At 49.8% G+C, this 18,575-nt stretch overlaps 1 protein-coding gene across 10 annotated transcripts in view; it reads left to right on the top strand.

The window, feature by feature from the left end:
- The window catches only part of ptpn13 (protein tyrosine phosphatase non-receptor type 13), a 52,561-nt gene that overhangs the window by 5,397 nt on the left and 28,589 nt on the right, over positions 1–18,575 (top strand). For all 10 annotated transcript variants that reach the window (XM_062555107.1, XM_062555103.1, XM_062555112.1 and 7 more), the window contains exons 2-7: positions 1,362–1,481; positions 7,069–7,235; positions 8,110–8,175; positions 9,377–9,562; positions 10,698–10,791; positions 14,839–15,444. In XM_062555107.1, the coding sequence (XP_062411091.1) occupies positions 1,367–1,481; positions 7,069–7,235; positions 8,110–8,175; positions 9,377–9,562; positions 10,698–10,791; positions 14,839–15,444 (1,234 nt within the window). In that variant the 5' untranslated portion in view covers positions 1,362–1,366. The remainder of the gene's footprint in view (positions 1–1,361; positions 1,482–7,068; positions 7,236–8,109; positions 8,176–9,376; positions 9,563–10,697; positions 10,792–14,838; positions 15,445–18,575) is intronic.

Genomic DNA, 18,575 nt, shown 5'->3' with positions numbered 1-18,575 from the left:
TTTTATTGCTTCCCCTTAAGGTATGGCCTTTGTTTGTGAAAGCCCCACACACTTGCAGACACACACAGGATGTGTGCATGCATGTGAACGTGTAGTGTGTGTGTGTGTGTGTGTGTGTGTGTGTGTGTGTGTGCGTGCACGTTCCCCGTGTCCAGTGGTCTTAGCCTGCTGCTTAGCTCCTACATGTGACTTGGCTCTCTGCAGAAGACTGCTGCAGGCTGGCATGGCCCAGGAGAGTAGGAACAAACATCTGACTGGAGTATTCTCTCACGCATTACAAAGGACTGCCAGAGTGTCTTCCTCTCTCGCTATTAAATCACTACCCTTTCTTTTTTCTTTTTCAATCCTATCCTCCTCCGTCTCAAGCAAACTGTATTTACTGTTGTGTTTGTTGAGGAGTTATTATAGGGTTCATTGGCTGGGATCATTTGAATGGTATCTGGTGAAAGGTGGGATTGTTCTTGTTGACATTTTTTCTTTTTCAATCCTATCCTCCTCCGTCTCAAGCAAACTGTATTTACTGTTGTGTTTGTTGAGGAGTTATTATAGGGTTCATTGGCTGGGATCATTTGAATGGTGGGATTGTTCTTGTTGACATTGTTTTCAGGAGTATAAGTGTGGTACAAGGTCGTCAGACGTAATCCTTTCCCTTGAATCACTGCATGTATCAACATGCTTTTGAGAACAAAGTGGTGCTTCTGTAATGCCCTTTGATGTTGAATCTGTTTTTCAGGTGGTAATTTCGCTAAAACATTGCCTACATTTCGGTACATATGTCTGTCACATTCCATCTCCTGTGACTATGTATGTAGTCATACAGTCGTTGGTATTAGGGCAGATTATGTAACTTGACCATGATGTGATCTGATTTACACTGGGAGCTGGTAATTGGTGATAATTCCTCTGGTATTGGCCCGTTTAGAAACACTTTTTGATGAAATCCTATGAGGCAGTATGTTTAATGTCATGGGCATCACTACTGACAACCAGTTGCAGCCTCATATCTTTTGTTATCTCAATAAACTCCTTCTCGTTTGGCAAGAGCTCCCAAATAGTGGTGTCAGGATATTTCCATTATTGCCCAACACTACACTGATGTAATGCCATTGACTAATAACACAAATCTGTTTGATCTATGAGTACAGTCCACAGCTTATTGCAATTTGCTAGACTTTTTTGTGGAAACAGTTTAAATGCATTAATGAAAAATGTACCTTGGATAAAAAATACCTAGTGTCATATGTTTAACATAAGTCATAGAAATAATTCTGCTGCAGTGTTGCGTGCCTGTTGTTGCCTCTATACCCTTGTGTGTGTGGTTATGCTCTAACAGGCGTGTTTGTGTTTGTGTGTTGGTGTAGGGAGGATGCACGTGTCCCTGGCGGAGGCGCTGGAGGTGCGAGGAGGCCCACTGGAGGAGGAGGAGGTGTGGGCCCTGCTCAGCCAGAGCGCCGAGAGCCTCCACGAGCTGCTGCGCAGAGGTGAGGAGGAGCAGGAGCAGGAGCGAGCGTGCCACCGTCTCTCTCATGGCCCTCGACACAACACACCCAACAGCATCTAGCAGCGCACAGGGAGCACAGCCTCTCACAGCCTCTCACAGCCTCTCACAGCCTCTCACACAGCACACAGACAACAATGAATCAGTATGAAGGAGGCAGCAATACAGTTTGATTGCAGCAGTTTGAGCAAATAGCCCCAAGGATTTTTCAATTGGTTGGTGCATAGGGGGAGTGTTAAGAATTCTGCCAGGCTGAGTTTTGCTTTGCTTTGCTTTGCTTTGCTCTAGATCCAGATGAAATGTTTTTGGAACGTCAAGTGAATGTTAATGTACTCCCGTCTCTGAGAAATGCTGCACCGTCAGCAGATTACAGCAAGCCTGTGCTCAGTACAAGATATTTGATTTCACCTCAGTGTTCTACTAAATATACCAACAAAATAGCAGCTATACATGTACTGTGCTTTTGGGCAAAAGACATGAAAAATATTGTAACCTGTGGTAACTGAATTACATATCAGTTGTAGGGAGTTGTATCGAATCCTTGTAAATCCTATTGTGTCTTTTTTGCCATTAGTATACTGTAGGCTGCTCTAAGCATACCATTTAGGTTGTAGTGTACAGTATCAGATGGGCAGAAGTTAGCTAGTTTTGCTAATCCAGTTTACCACAGCTACTATACAAGTTGAAACTCAGTTAACGGCACTATTCCCTACTACAGCATTCAAAACAACCGTTTAATTCTACAGTCGTCTAGTCTGTACAGTAGATCCCATTGCACACTCTAGGAAATGGACAAAGTCAAAGAGTGGTTTTGTGTTATAATGTAACTGTTATTTAGCAATATCCTATAAGAAGCTTTGTCTGTGTTTTCCACTGGTCACTGAACTCTTGTTTGTTGGCTAGTCAACGCCATTTCACTGGTCACTGTGTTGGCTCCCTCAGTCAGAGCCATATCCCTTGAACCTTGCTGAATAGTTGTAATCCCAGTCTTCATCACGAGATGTCTTTAGTGGTAAAGGTGTTGAATTGGTCACTTTTGGACTCATTGTTTTATACATTGAAACCCTACTCACTATAACCTGTGACGGTTGATAAAGAGTCTTTGCTATTAACTATAGACTGACTATAATCCAAGAATCATTTAAGCATTATTACACACTATTGATCTATTTTAGTTGACTTGGTCAAATAACTGATTGCCCATGAAAGTGTCCTGAGGAAAATGATTTATTACAAGTTCTCCTCTTGTATGATTGTTCTGTTGTGTGTAATATTTCACAGCTCTTATATGGACCCTGACCTCTAGTATCTATGCTCTTCTCATATTTCTAATGGCCACATGAGATTAATAATTTGTCAGTTGGGCATCTCTTTTTATATTACCCTCTTTTGTCATGTTTTGTCTGCTGAGTGCTCTGCTCCCATATTCTGGAAGATTGAAATCACCCTCTCTCGCACTGCTGTGCTGTTTGGAGATGGGTTTAGTTTGTCCTCTGCCATGTAGCCTATTTAGTGAGAGCCTGTGAAATGTAAACCTTGTGCATTGTATCCTTAACTAGCCTCCTCAGTCATCTCAATAGTTGTGTTTGCTTGTTAGCCTTTCGTTTACGCCTTTTGTTTCAATGTTGTTTTGTTTGACACCCGAGATCAGTGATCTCCAGACAGCCCATAATGTTCTGTCATTAAAGCCAAGCAATTTCCCATGGAAAAAAACCTCTGTTGGATTAGTTGTATTGGCCTGCAGAAACGGTATTTTAATGTGCCCCGGGCTATTACCTAACGCCACGAGCTTGCTGTTGTTTTCTAAACTAGCTCAGCCAATGTTTCACATCCCAGTTCAGTTGCCCTGTATTTTAAATCCACATCTCTTTAGTTGATGTCTGTGAACGAAAGCTTGCGGACCGTGTGTGTTTGTGTCATTTCCAGAGTGTGCACTGCTCACTGTCTTTGGTGTTACAGGAAACCAAACAGACAAAAATATTCGTCGTATGTCATGGACTCTAATACGCAACGCTAACATAAACAAATACTATTTAAGAAAAGACTTGCTGACCACAGTCATGTGCCTCTGTGGCTAGCATGATTACCTCACATACAGAAGTTAATGTGGAAACACTGGCCGCTTGCATGCTCATTCTCTGAGCACTTCCATATGATGGCTTGGCATGTGCTGCGTTTGAAGGCCTATGGCTGTGAATGGCACATATAAATGCATTAGGCAGACCATGTGGTTTAACATGATCAGGGATAAAGTGGGGGATTTGCTCTCTTCTCTCTTACGTATTGAGTATTTGATCTGTTCGGTTCTGTTAAAAATGAATCTCTGGAGTTAATCACAGGGGTGAGATGTACACAATGTACAGAGTGAGCTCTAAGTGTTTTGAGTAATCTCTTCCCTGTGCTGTAGTCTGAACTTGATTTTTGGGGCACCTTTCTCCATCAGGATTATTGGAAAACAGAGTACAAATGGTTACTGTACACACTTTCATAAGACAACTGATGCCTCGGGTGTGATGTTGAATTGCAGTATGATATGGGCTCACGATGACCCATTTGGTTATGATTACAAGCTGTGAACTGTACGCGTTTTCTACTTGCTCTAGTGGTTTGCAGCAGTCCTCTTGAGCATGATTTAAATCGCTTTTGGTGTGCTGGAAAAATTCCCTCCAAAAATATTCATAAAGAGGCACGCCCTTTCATGCTGATGTGGGCTGATATTTTCCAAAAATAATGACAATCAGCCATCTTCAAGGAAACTGTGTGGGGCGGACAGACTGACTCAGCCCAGCAGAGCGTTGGTTTCCGTGAAACACATCAAAGGCCTGATTCTTAGGAGACTCCGTGTCCCGTTTCTCACTCTGATAAGGCTGTTTGCACATGTGGGGATGTGGGGAGTGTGTGTGTGTGTGTGTGTGTGTGTGTGTGTGTGTCTGAGTCTGTACTTGCTTGTTGTGTGTCTGTACTTGCTGTGTGTGTGTGTGTGTGTGTCTGTGTGTCTGTGTGTGTCTGTGTGAAGAAGGGAAGGGAGATCCATGAGTAGGACTCACACAATGGCCACTTTATTGTCCCCAGCCCAAGCCTCTCTGAGAGGGTTCAGTCAGCTGGCACCCTCAGCTTGAGTGTCTGCCAAACCCATCTTGACCACAGATCATCCATCTGCACGCAGCGAGCCGCTCTTCTGGAGGGAGGCTGTGTGGAAGTCGGCTCCCAGGGTTAATGGTCCATTGAGTCACTGCAGTAGCCGCTTGTGTGTCAGCGCTGGACAATCCTCTGGGGCTTCAGGCATGGGAGCTTGGGTGGGGTGGGCCGCCACTAGAGCCGTATCAGGGCTGCCTCATAGGCTCTGTGGTTTGGGGTAATTAAAAGGCTGGATTCCCACTGGCATGTGTCATAACTCAGGGTGGCACCCCCTCGTTCCGCTGGCCTCGTTGCTGTTGTGTACAGCGCTGTTCACAAGTGGGGTTGCTGTGGGATCCATGAGAGAGAGAGGACAAGACAGTGCTGGTGCAATGGATCCTTTACTGAGCAGGAGGTGGTCCAGTCATTTGTTGTGTACTCGGGACACACATGCTGACTGTCTGAGCAACTGGACTGGAATAGAATGGAATTCAGCGGCCACCTCACTTGATGGGTTTATCTCTGACATGTTTGTTTGGACTGCACTCTGTGCTGTCTAGTTCAGTTTTGGTCAGTTTGTGTGGGCGAGAGCGTGACACTATTGAGTTTCACTGTACTGTACAGTGGAAGAGGTGCATCTATTCGCAAGAACTGTGGCTGTTATGTTCTGCCTTGCACATCTCTAAACATGCTTTGTTCATTGTCTTTCCATCAACGATTACTGTGGAAATGTCTTTCTCTGAAATATTTTTCTCTGATAATTGCACTGCACAGAATTTAAGTGATGTGTTGAAAAGCAGCTTTTGTCGTGCGATCGTGATGTGATGTCTGCTACACATTTGTGCCAAAGGCGTGAGACAGACTGACACAAATGGGACACAAATGTCTGTGTGTGCATTTTTGTTCCATGACATCTTCCACCGTAGTCTCACTATCAAAACTAGTGCCAGTGAATGTCATCATTCCGACACAACTATGCGCAGGCTTACAGATTGGGAGGCTTTCTATTTTTAGAGTTGAGCTCCCTGCTCCCCCATCTGGAGTCGGAGGGAGGGGTGCCGTTTGATTTGATCCCCCAGAGTTCTACGTCATAATTAGACGACTTGTGATGTTGTGGAGCAGACAGCTAGCTCCCTCATGGCCGTGCCGTTCTCTTACCCCCCTCTCATGCCCAGAGTGGTTTTAGGAGCGCTGCGTTCTGCCCATGTGTTGGATTAGGAGGCGTGTGGCCCCGAGACATCGTTGGGTGTTAACAGCAGAGCAAGTTGCCAACAAGAGCCAGTGCACTCAATCAGAACATGCAGAGGGGACTCCTCACCAAGCCAAGGCCATTCGCTGCTGCCTTTTCACAATGCCGTCCTAGCGCAGTCACCAGTACGCCACAGGAAAGCACTATTTACTTTAGGAATTCCACCCCGTTAGTAGATGTGTTTCTTTCTTCTTTTCCCCCACGACTCCCCTTTTTTCTCCTCCTCTCGGAGTAGCGTTTCAGGGAAAGAAAGGCTCCTTTCTGGGCCAAAGCATTCCTCTGTATCACTTTTATAGAAGGGTATTTTAGTTTTTTTATCCAAAGAGGAGAAGTTTTCCAGGGAACGCTCTTGTTTGATTTGAAGCGCAACTGGCTCTATTTTTTGATGTGTTCTGCCCTGGGATAAAGAACCTGTTTTCTTCCTTTGACTCGATAAAGCTTCAAAGGGTAAAGGCCTTTTTGAGATGCCGCTTGCTGCTTGAGTCAAATCCATACGGTTAAGAAAGCATCTTGTGCTCTGTGTGTGAACATTTGAATAAGCCTGAAGTGTTGTCAGCGAGGACACTGTTTTTTTTTCTTTTTCCTATTTTGAGAGCTGATGTTGCATCGTATGTCACTGGAGTATTCATGAATTCCAGAGTAGAAGGTTAATTGCTGTCTCTGCCTCACCACAGAACCTTGAGTAAACAGACACAATTTTGGATCTGTGTGTTGATAATCAAGCAAGAAGAACCTTTTACCTTCACAGTACACACATATCTCATCTTGCTTATCTGCTATACCAGACTCCTGCTTAGACTGCAGGGCGATAAGCCTCGACCTTACCAGCAGAGAGGTATGACAGAAACCCAGCATTTGAATACTTGTGGGAGAGAGAACCACAACATTAGTGTAATCTGTGGTCATGGCATATTTGTCTGTGCACTCACTCAGATGTGGGCCCTTCACTTTTAACCCATTTAACGGGTTAGCTGGGAGCAGGTTTCTCAGCTTGAAGCTGTTCTCATGCCAGGTTGGTGTTTCTCTATTGTTGCTGCCTGAGCCGGCCAGAGGCTTGACCGGTCACCGGTCACTCAGGCATAACGTGTTTTCCAGGGGGATGCCATGCACCGTTCGGATGGCTTATCCTAATAAGCGGCTCATGGTTGACCTCTGTGCTGTGCGGGTGTTTTTGATTGAACTTATTTGTCTGGCCTCCTTACAGACCCCTCCACGCTGGGCTTCATCATCTCGCCCTGGTCCCTGCTGCTCATGCCTTCCGGAAACATCTCCTTCACCGACGAGAACGTGACCCAGCAGGACCTCCGGGCCTTCACCGCACCAGAGGTCCTCGAGGGACTCAACCTCTCCTCCGTGTCCGACATTGAGAAGGTACGGCTCGGCCACATCCCCGGGCCTCACACTCGCACTATACAATGTGTGGATTGAGTGCCATGAACAACATGGTTGCAGCGCAACAACACAATGCAACATAATGAGTTGTTATCGGTCATTCCCAAGAATAACACGCTGGGTAGTACGGCTAGTTTCATTCTCTTCACCCTCTGATCACCGCTGCTGCAGTCGTACGGCTGAGGTGGAGAGCCCTAGCGTTCAGGCTAGTGAATGAGGCTCTGTTCTCTCCAAAAAAGAGGAAGAATCTTTTGCATTCTTTGGCAGACCTGGAGTTATTCTTTCCCCAAGCCCGTCCAGGCTGAGGGAGAGGAGAGAGCAGAGGAGAGCCGATCGCTTTCAGGGAAAACAGCAGAGCTGCGGGGAAGGACAGGAAAATGGAAAAATGTTGGGGTTTGCTGTAGCCTACTCTGGGCGAAGGCTCACACATACGATGTGCATTTACTACACCTGCTCTCTCTTTCTCTCTCACACACACTAAGTCACTCACACACACACACACACACACACACACACACACACACACACACACACACACACACACACACACACACACACACACACACACACACACACACACACACAGAGTGGAGAATTATGAGAACACAGAGTTAACTTGTATCTTTGTCTCTAACCATGTTTTACACTTTTATTACCCATTCATTTAAGACATGGAATGAGGTCACATCAGTCAGTGTGTGTGTGTGTGTGTGTGTGTGTGTGTGTGTGTGTGGTGTTCTGTTTTAATCTTTGATGGAAATACTCATCAGTAATAATAATATCCCAATCCAAGAGCAACACATTGGTTTCCATGCGTGCACTAATGGTGTGTGGCCCTGTTTCATTTGCACAGATGCACATGTACTCCCTCGGCATGACCCTGTTCTGGGGAGCCGACTACGAGATCCCTCACAGTCAGGTAAGAGCCCGAGGCCCATCACAACATCAGTGTGGAGCTGCTCGCTCGTCTGCAGTGCTGTCTAGCACAGGAATGCAGCAGCGTGACTGACTAATGTGGCCCGCCATTGTTCTTAGTTTAGCGTCATTGTCTTGTCTTGTCTCAGCTCCACTTGCCGACCAATCTAATTATATAGTTATAGTTTTAAGTCCAATTGAATGGCGTTGTAATTTCTATGACTTCTCTCTTTCATTACTGTTTGTATTTTCCCCTTTGATGTGGGTTTCGGTTTTGCATATTTGATAGTGTCTCGTTTTATCAGTCAAGGAATTTAGGTCAACAAACACAAGTGCATGTGTCACACGTCAGGAAGTTAGTCATAAGTAGCTCCACACTGATATAAGCAACATCAACACCCAGGCCTTGCCCATGGGGCTGCTGTATACTGTATGTGTGCTTATATCATGCCCACATGTTTCCATAGTGCTTCAGACATGTATATTTGAATATATAGCATGCATGTAGTAATGTGTCATATGTCTTGTTGTATTTAGTGTGTGAGTAGATCTTCAGAGAGGGTTGAGAGGATGTCTTTGAGAGAGATGGTATGCATTTGATTTAAGCATGGCCAGCATTTAACTCATTCCTAACTACAGTAACTGATCAGTGAGGCTGTAATTGCTTCATTGCAGTCATATATTTGCATGCATGACTGTGTTGAGTTGTCTGTGTTAACTCTGTCATGTGGAAGCATTTTTGCCTTGTGTTTTCTATTTAAGGCCTGTTGTTAGACCCAGTCATTTGTCAGCGCCACTGCTTTTGTGCACAGACATGAAAGCAAAAGTTATAAATGTCTCTGTACATGGACATTTGTGCAAATAGGTGCATAATATTAGTCTTATATTAGACATATATTAATATTATGTTGGCCACTAGTGAACTATCAGCTAGTGATCTTAAGAGATTAAGGGTAATTCAGAAGACAGCCCATTAACGTAATTCAGAAGACATACAGGCCATTAACATACATTTAACGTAAATTCAGAAGACATACAGCCAGCCACTCATCAGCATGTCGTGTCCACTGTCCGTGCATGGAGTTGCCTCGGAGCATGTTGTTTGTGTTGGTGTATGTAAGGGTGTGCTGTTCTAAGTCCACATGTGTGTCCTTGTGTCCGTGTGTGTGTGTGTGTGTCCTTGTGTGTGTGTGTGTGCGCCTCAGCCCATGAAGCTGAGCGAGCGTCTGAACACCCTGCTGCTGAGCATGTGCGAGGACTCGACGCTGACGCGCATGTCGGTGCGCACCGCGCTGGACGCCTGCAGCGCACACATCCGCAGCTCCAGCGCCGAGCCCTCCTTCTCCTACGTCCGCCGCCTGGTGCGCCTGGTGCTGGGCAGCCTCTCCCAGGTAACCGCCCGCACCACCTCCCTCCACCTCTCTCCACCTCTCTCCCCCACCCTTCTCCACCCCTCTCCTCTCCACCCCTCTCCTCTCCACCTCTCTCCTCTCCACCCCTCTCCACCCCTCTCCTCTCCACCTCTCTCCTCTCCACCCCTCTCCACTCCACCTCTCTCCACCCTTCTCCACCCACAGCAGAGAGGCCATATGTCTCCCAGACGAGCATACACGGGCTGCTGCAGAGCCGTTAAGCTTGTTCAGACATTCCATGTCAGTCAAACCCAAACCCACGGAAACAGCGATGCTGTATATCAGTGGTTTCCTGTGTGGTATGTGTCGGTTGAGAATAGAGTACATTTGGAAATAAAGCAGAAGTCTAGGATACACCTCAGCATAAACGATGTGCACTGTTTGCATAGGTCATAGTTTACGTAGTAAAGACGTATTACAGATGGTTGAAGTGTATTTAATCATTAATAAAAATAATACATTAACAAGTAATTGCTAAAAGACTATTATTATTGTCTGGGGAGTGACTGACCACCCTGCCAGTGAGATGGAAAGCAGCCGTGCTGGCCCAATGGCACGTCCCCTGCGCAGGGCTCTCCTGTTTCCCTGTGTCATGCTGCCCTTGAGTTGATTTGCTAAACAACACCAGCAGGGAGAGTGGCCGGGAGAATGGCTCTTTATCTGATCACACTCCAGACACAATGCACCTTTTTAGCCTGAATGGCAAGTGCTGTGAGTCTCGGATGCCCGTCGATCTTGTGATGCAGATGACAAAAACATGTGAGCCGCCACCTGAGGCAAGGAAGGGAAGCCTCTTATGTTAACCTGGGCCATTGTGTGTCTCTCCAGCTCTCTCTCTCTATGTCTCTCTCTCCCTCTCTCTCTCTCTCTTTCATTCTCTCTCTTTCTCTCATTCTCCTTCTGTCCCTCTGTGTAATTCATCGCTCTCTCTCTCTCTCTCTCTCTCTCTCTCTCTCTCTCTCTCTGCCTTTCCCTATCTCTCCCTCTACCTTCTGCTTCCCTTCTGTCCATTACTTAATTCATTACTCACCCTCTTTCTTTATCGCTCTCTCTCTTTTTTCTTCATTCACTAATCCTTCCTTTCATCCCTCCCTCTCTCCCTCTCTCCCCCCAGCTGGACGGGCTGCTGTCTCAGGCCGAGAGGGAGTCCTTGCCGGAGCGGAGCAAAGAGATCCGGGAGCGCTTGCGAGGCAAAGGCCTTCCCGCAGGTAACCCGATCCTCTGTGTATTAACCGCCCGCATGTGGGCCCATGCTGACGGCAGGAGCCTCTGTGTACACTCTGTGCAGACACCACCACCCCCCCCCCCAACACACACACACACACACACACAGACACACTTACTCGTGCCCCACTTTGGCCTCCTGAAGAGCCCCCTGACCCTCACAAATTAAGCGCTAGCCCCCGTGTAGCGGCGTGGCGCTGCACAGCTGTGCGCTGACCTAAGGAGCATGTTCGACTGATCAGTGGGCTTGTTCAGCTCGGCGCTGATGTAATCCAGGGCTTGTCATCACAGGCACAGCATCTGCTCCACCTGCCCCATCAAGGGCCGCTCGCTTGAACAGAGTTAAAAAGCCTGTTCTGCACAATGTCATTATGTGCAATTAAAATCTGCAAGCTGATAAATGTCAGGGATAAATCACAACCTGGTAATCAACGGAGTCTGATAACATCTCTTGAGATAGGCCAGCGGTGTAGAGGTGTGTTTGCATCTGAACGGCGAGTCTGAGAGGTGGCCGCCGCAGACACACGGAGGAGTAGGTGAGACGGCGCGTTGGCTTTTTTTTTGTGCTGAGTCATGCAGCGCCAGTGGCCGCCGGCCCTCGGAGGAAGTGATTCAGAGTGTAAACAGAGCAGGGCCCGGTCCTGACAGGCTCCAACAGCACCGCCCGCGCCGCTAGCCAGCCTCACCGCTCACAGCCCTACAACCAGAGGGGGAGAGAGAGATGGAGGGAGAGAGGGGGAGAGAGAGAGAGAGAGAGGGAGAGGGAGAAAGGAGAAAAAGCAGCGAGTTGTCCTGACGCGGGCAAGCCCAGGCGGTAGCCTAATTGTTTTCACCAAGGGGTTGGGTGGGGGTAGAGCAAAGGTGGCATCTTACGAACAACTTTGTATCTGTTGGGGTGGGGCGTTCTTTTTTTGTTTGTTTTTAAGTGTGAAAGCTCTGCCACAATCCAGTAGCAAGAGCCACAATGCAAACACAAGCTCTGTGTGGTGAGAAGGACGGAGACAGAGAGAGAGCGAGGTGGTCAGGAAGAGGCGTGTGTGTGTGCTGTGTGGAATGTCTGGCCTCTTGTGCTGAAATGAGGGCCCGGGTGTTGATGGGAGGCCAACGATGTCAGAAGTGACGGAGGGCGTCACGCTCCGTGCACTCATTCTTTCGCCGAGGCCTTGTGAGGTGGCCAGAAAGAAATGCAGTCGAGCCACTTGTTGTGATCTTCGTCATGCCCCCTACATCGGGTTTCATAAAACTCTTTTTGCTCTTATCTCCCGTGACCTTGATTTTCCACTCGCTGTTGTTCACCTTTTCTCTGTAACTCCCTCTGTGTTTCCTGTGTCTCTGAGAATCATATTGCGTTGCTGTTTTCCCCTCTTGGCTGTGTCTCTGTTCTCTGTTTAGCCACTCTGCTCTGCCTCCGTTGTTTCCTCTCTCTCTTGCCTGCGCTCTGGTTGTCTCCGAGGGCCGTCTAAAGAGCACTGTGGACAGTCTGAGTTTCAAACTGAATGTAGACGAGCAGCACACCGCAAACCAGAAGCTGAGTTTAATTTAGGAAAATATGAGCGAATCCTCCCCCTGGTTTTGTGCCACTCCGACACATCTTGGCCTCTCTCTCTCTCTCTCTCTCTCTCTCTCTCTCTCTCTCTCTCTCTCTCTCTTTTTTTTTTCTCTCTCTCTCTCTCTCTCTCTCTCTCTCTCTCTCTCTCTCTCTCTCTCCCTTTCTCAGAACAGTGCTTGCTTGCTTGCTTACTGCTTATGTAACCAGTGGAGTGGTATTGATTAGAGCTCTGCGTCTCCCCTTCTCGTCCAGGGACTGGTCTGGGATCTGTTGTTTTGGTAGTGGGCCTCGTGTTGTTTGGTGATGAATGAGTGCGATGGGCCTGCCTTTGAAGAGGGCCCTGCGAAGGATGTGACTCATCTCGCCAGCCACTTTTCCGTCCTCTGCGGCTGGCGTAACCTCAAGCGGTCGAAAGTAGTAATGGTGGAGAAATGTTCCGTCATTGTTTTCATGCTGGAAATTGAATGTTGACATTGCTCTATGGCTGCCTCTGTCTGAGCAACACCTCCCTGCGCTGCTCTTCTGCTGTCTTCCTGCTGTCCTGTGCTCTCTGGGGCTTGACTTGCTCTGTCTGCTGGGCAGCTGAAGCTCTTCAAACTAAATAGTGGCGAAATATAGGTCAAACTGAAAAGAAATATTAGAAGTGTATGCCATGTGCCTCAAAGGTTCACGTGTGTGTGTGTGTGTGTGTGTGTGTGTGTGTGTGTGTGTGTGTGTGTGTGTGTGTGTGTGTGTGTGTGTGTGTGTGTGTGTGTGTGTGTGTGTGTGTGTGTGTGTGTGTGTGTGTGTGTGTGTGTGTGTGTGTGTGTGTGTGTGTGTGTGTGTGTGTGTGTGTGTGTGTGTGTGTGTGTGTGTGTGTGTGTGTGTGTGTCTTTGATGTTTTTTCTTTTTGTTGGTAAGGAGGGAGCATATGCTTTGTACATCAGAGCAGCACATGCAGTGTTTTATAGTTGAGACTGGTAGCCTTGTTTCCGTACCCTTTATTTTCTCTGTCTTAACCTCGGCCTCCATTTCCCTCTTACTATTCCTCCTCACCCCTCCAGCCCAGCCCACACCGGCTCTCTCTCTTTCTCACACACACACACACACACACACACACAGACACACACACACACTCCCTCTTGGTCATGTCTATGCATGTGGTGGCTCAGTGTTGAGAGGGCAGGACAGAGTGCAGACATGTGAGATTTAAATGCCAGTGAACAGATCAAAACAGAGCTGTGGAGGTCAGATTAGGCCATGGAGAGGTGCACTGAAGCAGCACGCGTTTCACAATGGCGTTCTGCTGTGCTGAGAGCAGGGTGGAGACTGACGAGTTAGTTCAGATGATAAAAAGATGGAAACTTTCATGGAACACAGGAACAGGTTTTGGCAGCTTGGCAGCCTTTATTTTGACAGACCAAAGGTGATTTTAATAGAAAGGCGCTGAACAAAGGGAGAGAGGCTATCATCTGGGATTCTTCTTTGATTGAAGGCCTTATATATTAGACGTTTAAAAATATATCAGACGTTTGTCCTCTCTTTTTGGTGCTTTATCAAAAGATGTTCGCTCACCGTCTGGGTCAACAAATGTAATGCATTTAACATGATGTTCCCCTTCTCTTCCCTCTTTTCCCTCTCTCTCTCTCCCTCTCTCAGTCTCTCACACTCTCTCTCACTCTCACTCTCACTCTCTCTCCCTCCCTCTCTCCCTCACTCTCTCTCCTCTCCTCTCTCTCTCTCTCTCTCTCTCTCTCTCTCTCTCTCACTCTCTCTCCCTCTCTCTCCACCTCCTCTTCTCTCTCCCTCTCTCTCTCCCCGTCTGCCCGAGTGATTGAGCTCCCTGCTGTAACCCCTCCAGATTAAGGGGCAGTATCTGTTTTTAAGTGGCAGTGAAAGGGGAGCAGTGTTGGGGCCGCGCCGCTCCCTTTTGGAGCCGGGGCATCTGGAACATCCGCCGGGGCCCTGAGTGACAGCCAGCCCGGCGGCGCAGCAGCCCCTAATGAGCGTGTCCGCGCTGCGCCTGCCTCGCCTGGCCCTCGCCTGGCCCTCGCCTGGGCCTCGCCTGGGCCTCGCCGCGCCACCAGAAGGCCCCTATTGTTCCCCCCGCTCTCCCAGCCAATTACGGCCCATTACAGGCCTCTCCCCCACCACCCCCCTGCCCACGCACAGCCCTCTAACTAGCATGTTTTCCCCGTTTCATGTGCCCTTCCTGCTCTGCTCAGAGCGGCATTGGAGTAGTTCTAGTGTTCAGGCCTCAAAATCTAATATTCAGAGGGAATAGGTTCCATTTTGTAGTCTGCATTGTGTGTCATGCTACAGTTGTGTGTTACGAAATGATCACATGAAGCCTGTTTACTGTTTAGCAGAGAGGATATGGAGGATATGGACTGAGCTGCTGCAGAGACTAATGGAGGTGTGTGTGTGTGTGTGTGTGTGTGTGTGTGTGTGTGTGTGTGTGTGTGTGTGTGTGTGTGTGTGTGTGTGTGTGTGTGTTGTGTAGGGAGGAGTGCGGCCCACCGTGTGCTGGAGCGCTACAGGGCCCGTTCCCAGGAGCAGTCGGGGCTGAACCGCGGCCTGAGTCGCTCCATGAGCTCGCTGCCCGTGCAGGAGCTGCTGCGGCCGGACGACAGCGCCCTCCTCTACCCGCCGTCGGAGTTCCACCCGGGCTCCGAGTCCTCGGCCGAGCTCTACCCGCACCTCCTGGCCCAGGCCCAGACCCACGGGCACGGGGCGCCCCAGCAGCAGCAGCAGGCCCGCGGGCGGCCGTCCGACGCCAGCCGCAAGGCCGTGTCCCACCGGGGCGAGCAGCGGCGCAAGAACTGGGCGTCGGCGGTGGACCTGGCGTGCCTGGACCCCGAGGTGCTGCACTGGGGCGGGCTGGAGGAGGCGCGGAGGGGCAGCAGCGCCCTGAGCACGCGCTCGGCGGGCACCCGCCACCGCTCGGCCTCGCGCTCCAGGGAGGGACGCCACTCGGACTTCGCCGGGCTGCAGCCGCCGCGGCCCCACCACGTGTCGGCGCTGTCCGTCAGCTCGGCCCTCAACAGCGCCTACGAGCGCATCCGCGAGCGCCAGAGGAAGCTGCACGCGCTCCAGCAGGCCATGGACGGTGAGTACCGCTGCCACCGCCGACGGCTACCGGTCAGCAGAGGGTGGACACACACACACACACACACACACACACGTGCTGGTCAACACTTGCGGGTGCTTGTTTTTCTGAGAGTGGAGTCAGACACTGAGGGCTTTTTATGGTCCACCATGTGTTTCTCTGTAGCGGTTCACACAGAACACAAACATAAGATCAGTGTCCAGTGACTGGACAGTGGCTTGATCACAGGTTTACCGTGGCGGTCATCCCCTGGTCAGGGAGGCTAGCGCCGACCGGATTCTTCCGAGGGGCCTGGTCGCCAAACAGAGTGAATCATGAGAGGGTGGCGGCTTCCAAATTCCTGCAACCAATTAGAGATGGATTGATAATTCCAGCGTAGCAGTGCATCACACTCCTGCCTAAGCCTCTCTCTCACACACACACACACACACACACACACACACACACACACACACACACACAAACAGCCACGCTAGCGCCAGGCCCACCCATGCGCTGCTGCCAAGAGTGGCTGGGGTTGTTAAGCCGTGCGGCGGAGTCGTGTGAAGCAGCCTGCCGGAGTCTCGTGCCAGGGGAGCAGCAGCAGCACAACTCGCCCTCCTCTGGGAATCGCAGTTCGCAGAAGTCTGCTCGTAATACCGTCAGTCACGTAAACACACAGACGCAAATACACGCTCTCTCTCTCTCACACACACAAATGTACTCTACACACACAAATGCACTCTACACACACACACACACACAAGTACACTCTACACACGCGCACACACAAATACACTCTATACACACACACACACACACACACACACACACACACACACATACACACACACAAGTACACTCTACACACGCGCGCACACACACACAAATACACTCTACACACGCGCACACACACAAATACACTCTACACACACGGACACATGCACTCACGCACACACACACAGGCCTTCGGCGCTCACATCCCATGTCTGATTCCTCCGAGTCTGGCCACCATGTGCGTGCTGACGCGGGCGGCCTCCTCACACCCCCCCCCCCCTCCTCCTCCTCCTCCTCCTCCTCGCAGGATCCGGCCCTCCCTCCAGCCGGCTCGTTTGGCAGCTATTTTTAACAGTGGCGCAGGCCCGCAGCGCAGCGGCCCGGAACCCTCGGCCTGAACCAGAACCGGAGGCCTTCTTCCCCTCCGCCTCCCCGCTAGTGCTGCATCAGCACGGGCCCCCTCCCCCCTGCTGCAGAGCACAGACCCACGCCATCCATTTACTATGGGCATTATAAAGCAGTGCTACTGTGCAACAATGCTAGTGTGTGTGTGTGTGTGTGTGTGTGTGTGTGTGTGTGTGTGTGGGTGTGTGTGTGTGTGTGTGTGGGTGTGTGTGGGTGGGTGGGTGGGTGTGTGTGAGAGGAGATGTCCGGGTGCCTTGCGCTCCTGTCCGTCCGGTGCTCAGCGGGCCCACTGGTCAGGTTTCATGGCTGGCCGGCGGGTGATAAGAAAACAAGCAGGCCAGCGAGACGCCACGCTGACGCGCAGGAATGTCCAGTGCCATTAAAACGAGTCGGCCGGTCATGATGGTCGAACCCAAATATTTTCCTTTTTCCCTCGCCGTTTCGCTGTGAATGGAGGTAATTGAGCACAGACCATTTGTAGGGGCCTCCAAAATGTGTTGCTTGGCACTTTTTCTTTGCGTTGTGTTTCTCTTGTTTTTCCTCCCCGTTCTTTCTTTCCTCATTTCTTTCTCTCTCTCTTTCTCTCTCTCTTCCTCTGTGTGTTTTTCTCTCTCTCTCTTTGTTTTGCTGTCCTTTTGTGCTCCGTTCCTCTCTTTGTTATTCAGAATGATGGCAACACTGCATGCCCAGGCCTCTTCTGGCTCACAGAGTCTTATGCTCATATAGGCTTCTTCACAACCGCACCCCCACTCCCACCCTCCCTCCCTCTCTCTCTCTTTCTCTCTCCCCTCTCTCTGCTGTTTATCTTTCCATCTCTCTTTCTTCCTTCCTTATGTAGTGAGTTTCTTTCTTTCTTTCTTTTTTCTCTTTATTTTTTCCTTTCTCTCACTCTTTCTTTGCCTTGATTTCTCTCTCCTCTCTCAGTCTCTCTCTCTCCCTCTCTCCCTCTCTCTCTCTCTCTCTCTCTCTCTCTCTCTCTCTCTCTCTCTCTCTCTCTCTCCATGTCTCCGTGGTGCCCTCCCTCCCTCCCTCCCTCCCTCCCCTGTGTGCAGGCCAGTCCAAGGTGCTTCCATTAGGCCCCTGCTTCCTACACACCCTGCCGACGGTAATAGGAGTCATGTGTACTGGATGAGGGAATTCCAAATGTTATTGGACTTTCCACTGCCTGCCGGCCGGCCGCTGGGTCACGGGGCTGTGGACCGGGCTGGGCTGGACCGGGTGGGGTCCGGCCGGAATGGAGTGGGCGAAGGTTGGGAGGGCAGAACAGAGTGGGCGAAGGTTGGGAGGGCAGAACTCATGGGGTGTGTGTGTGTGTGTGTGTGTGTGTGTGTGTTTGGGGGATGGGCTATACACTGGAGGTACTAAATAGAGAAATGGTGGTAGAAAGTGAAGGACGCCCTACTGATGAAGTGTAAAGGTCTTTCGGGTGAAGTGGTGGGCCCATGGCTAAGGTGAAAGGTCATGAAAGGTCATGATGTCTTCTCCCGCAGAGCTGTTTTTGTTGCTGATCCCTGCTAGTGGTGATGCCATACTGAGAGGAAATACTCAGGGAAATTAGAAATGAGCCCACAGCCCAGCTGCGCTCTTTAAAGACACACAGTGTTTAGAGCTCAAGCCCAGTCACCTGGCGTTAATGGCGGGCCGCCATGCTGCTGTTCTGCTCAATTTAGACGCGTCTCTCTCTCTCTCTCTCTCTCTTTCTCTCTCTCTCTCTCTCTCTCTCTCTCTCCCAGTGAACTGGGCCTGACACTCGGACCCAAACACAGATGGCCTGTGCGTGTGTGTGTGTGTGTGTGGCTGCGTCAAGAGACGCGGTCACTCAGAGGACGTACGGCTGCCGTCAGAGCTCTGTCCAGCTCCTCTGTCTGCTTGCACGCGGCGGCTCCAAGTTCAGCCGCCCGCTCTGAGTACCAGACGCAGCCCCTCACTCTCCGCTCCGGCTTCTGACCGCCGCTGCCCAGTCTCATAAT

The sequence above is a fragment of the Sardina pilchardus genome, chromosome 14 (genome assembly GCF_963854185.1).
Source record: "Sardina pilchardus chromosome 14, fSarPil1.1, whole genome shotgun sequence".
NCBI classification, from domain to species: Eukaryota; Metazoa; Chordata; class Actinopteri; order Clupeiformes; family Clupeidae; genus Sardina; species Sardina pilchardus.
Note: the sequence above shows the minus strand (reverse complement) of the source record. Positions and strands in the feature narration are given on the sequence as shown.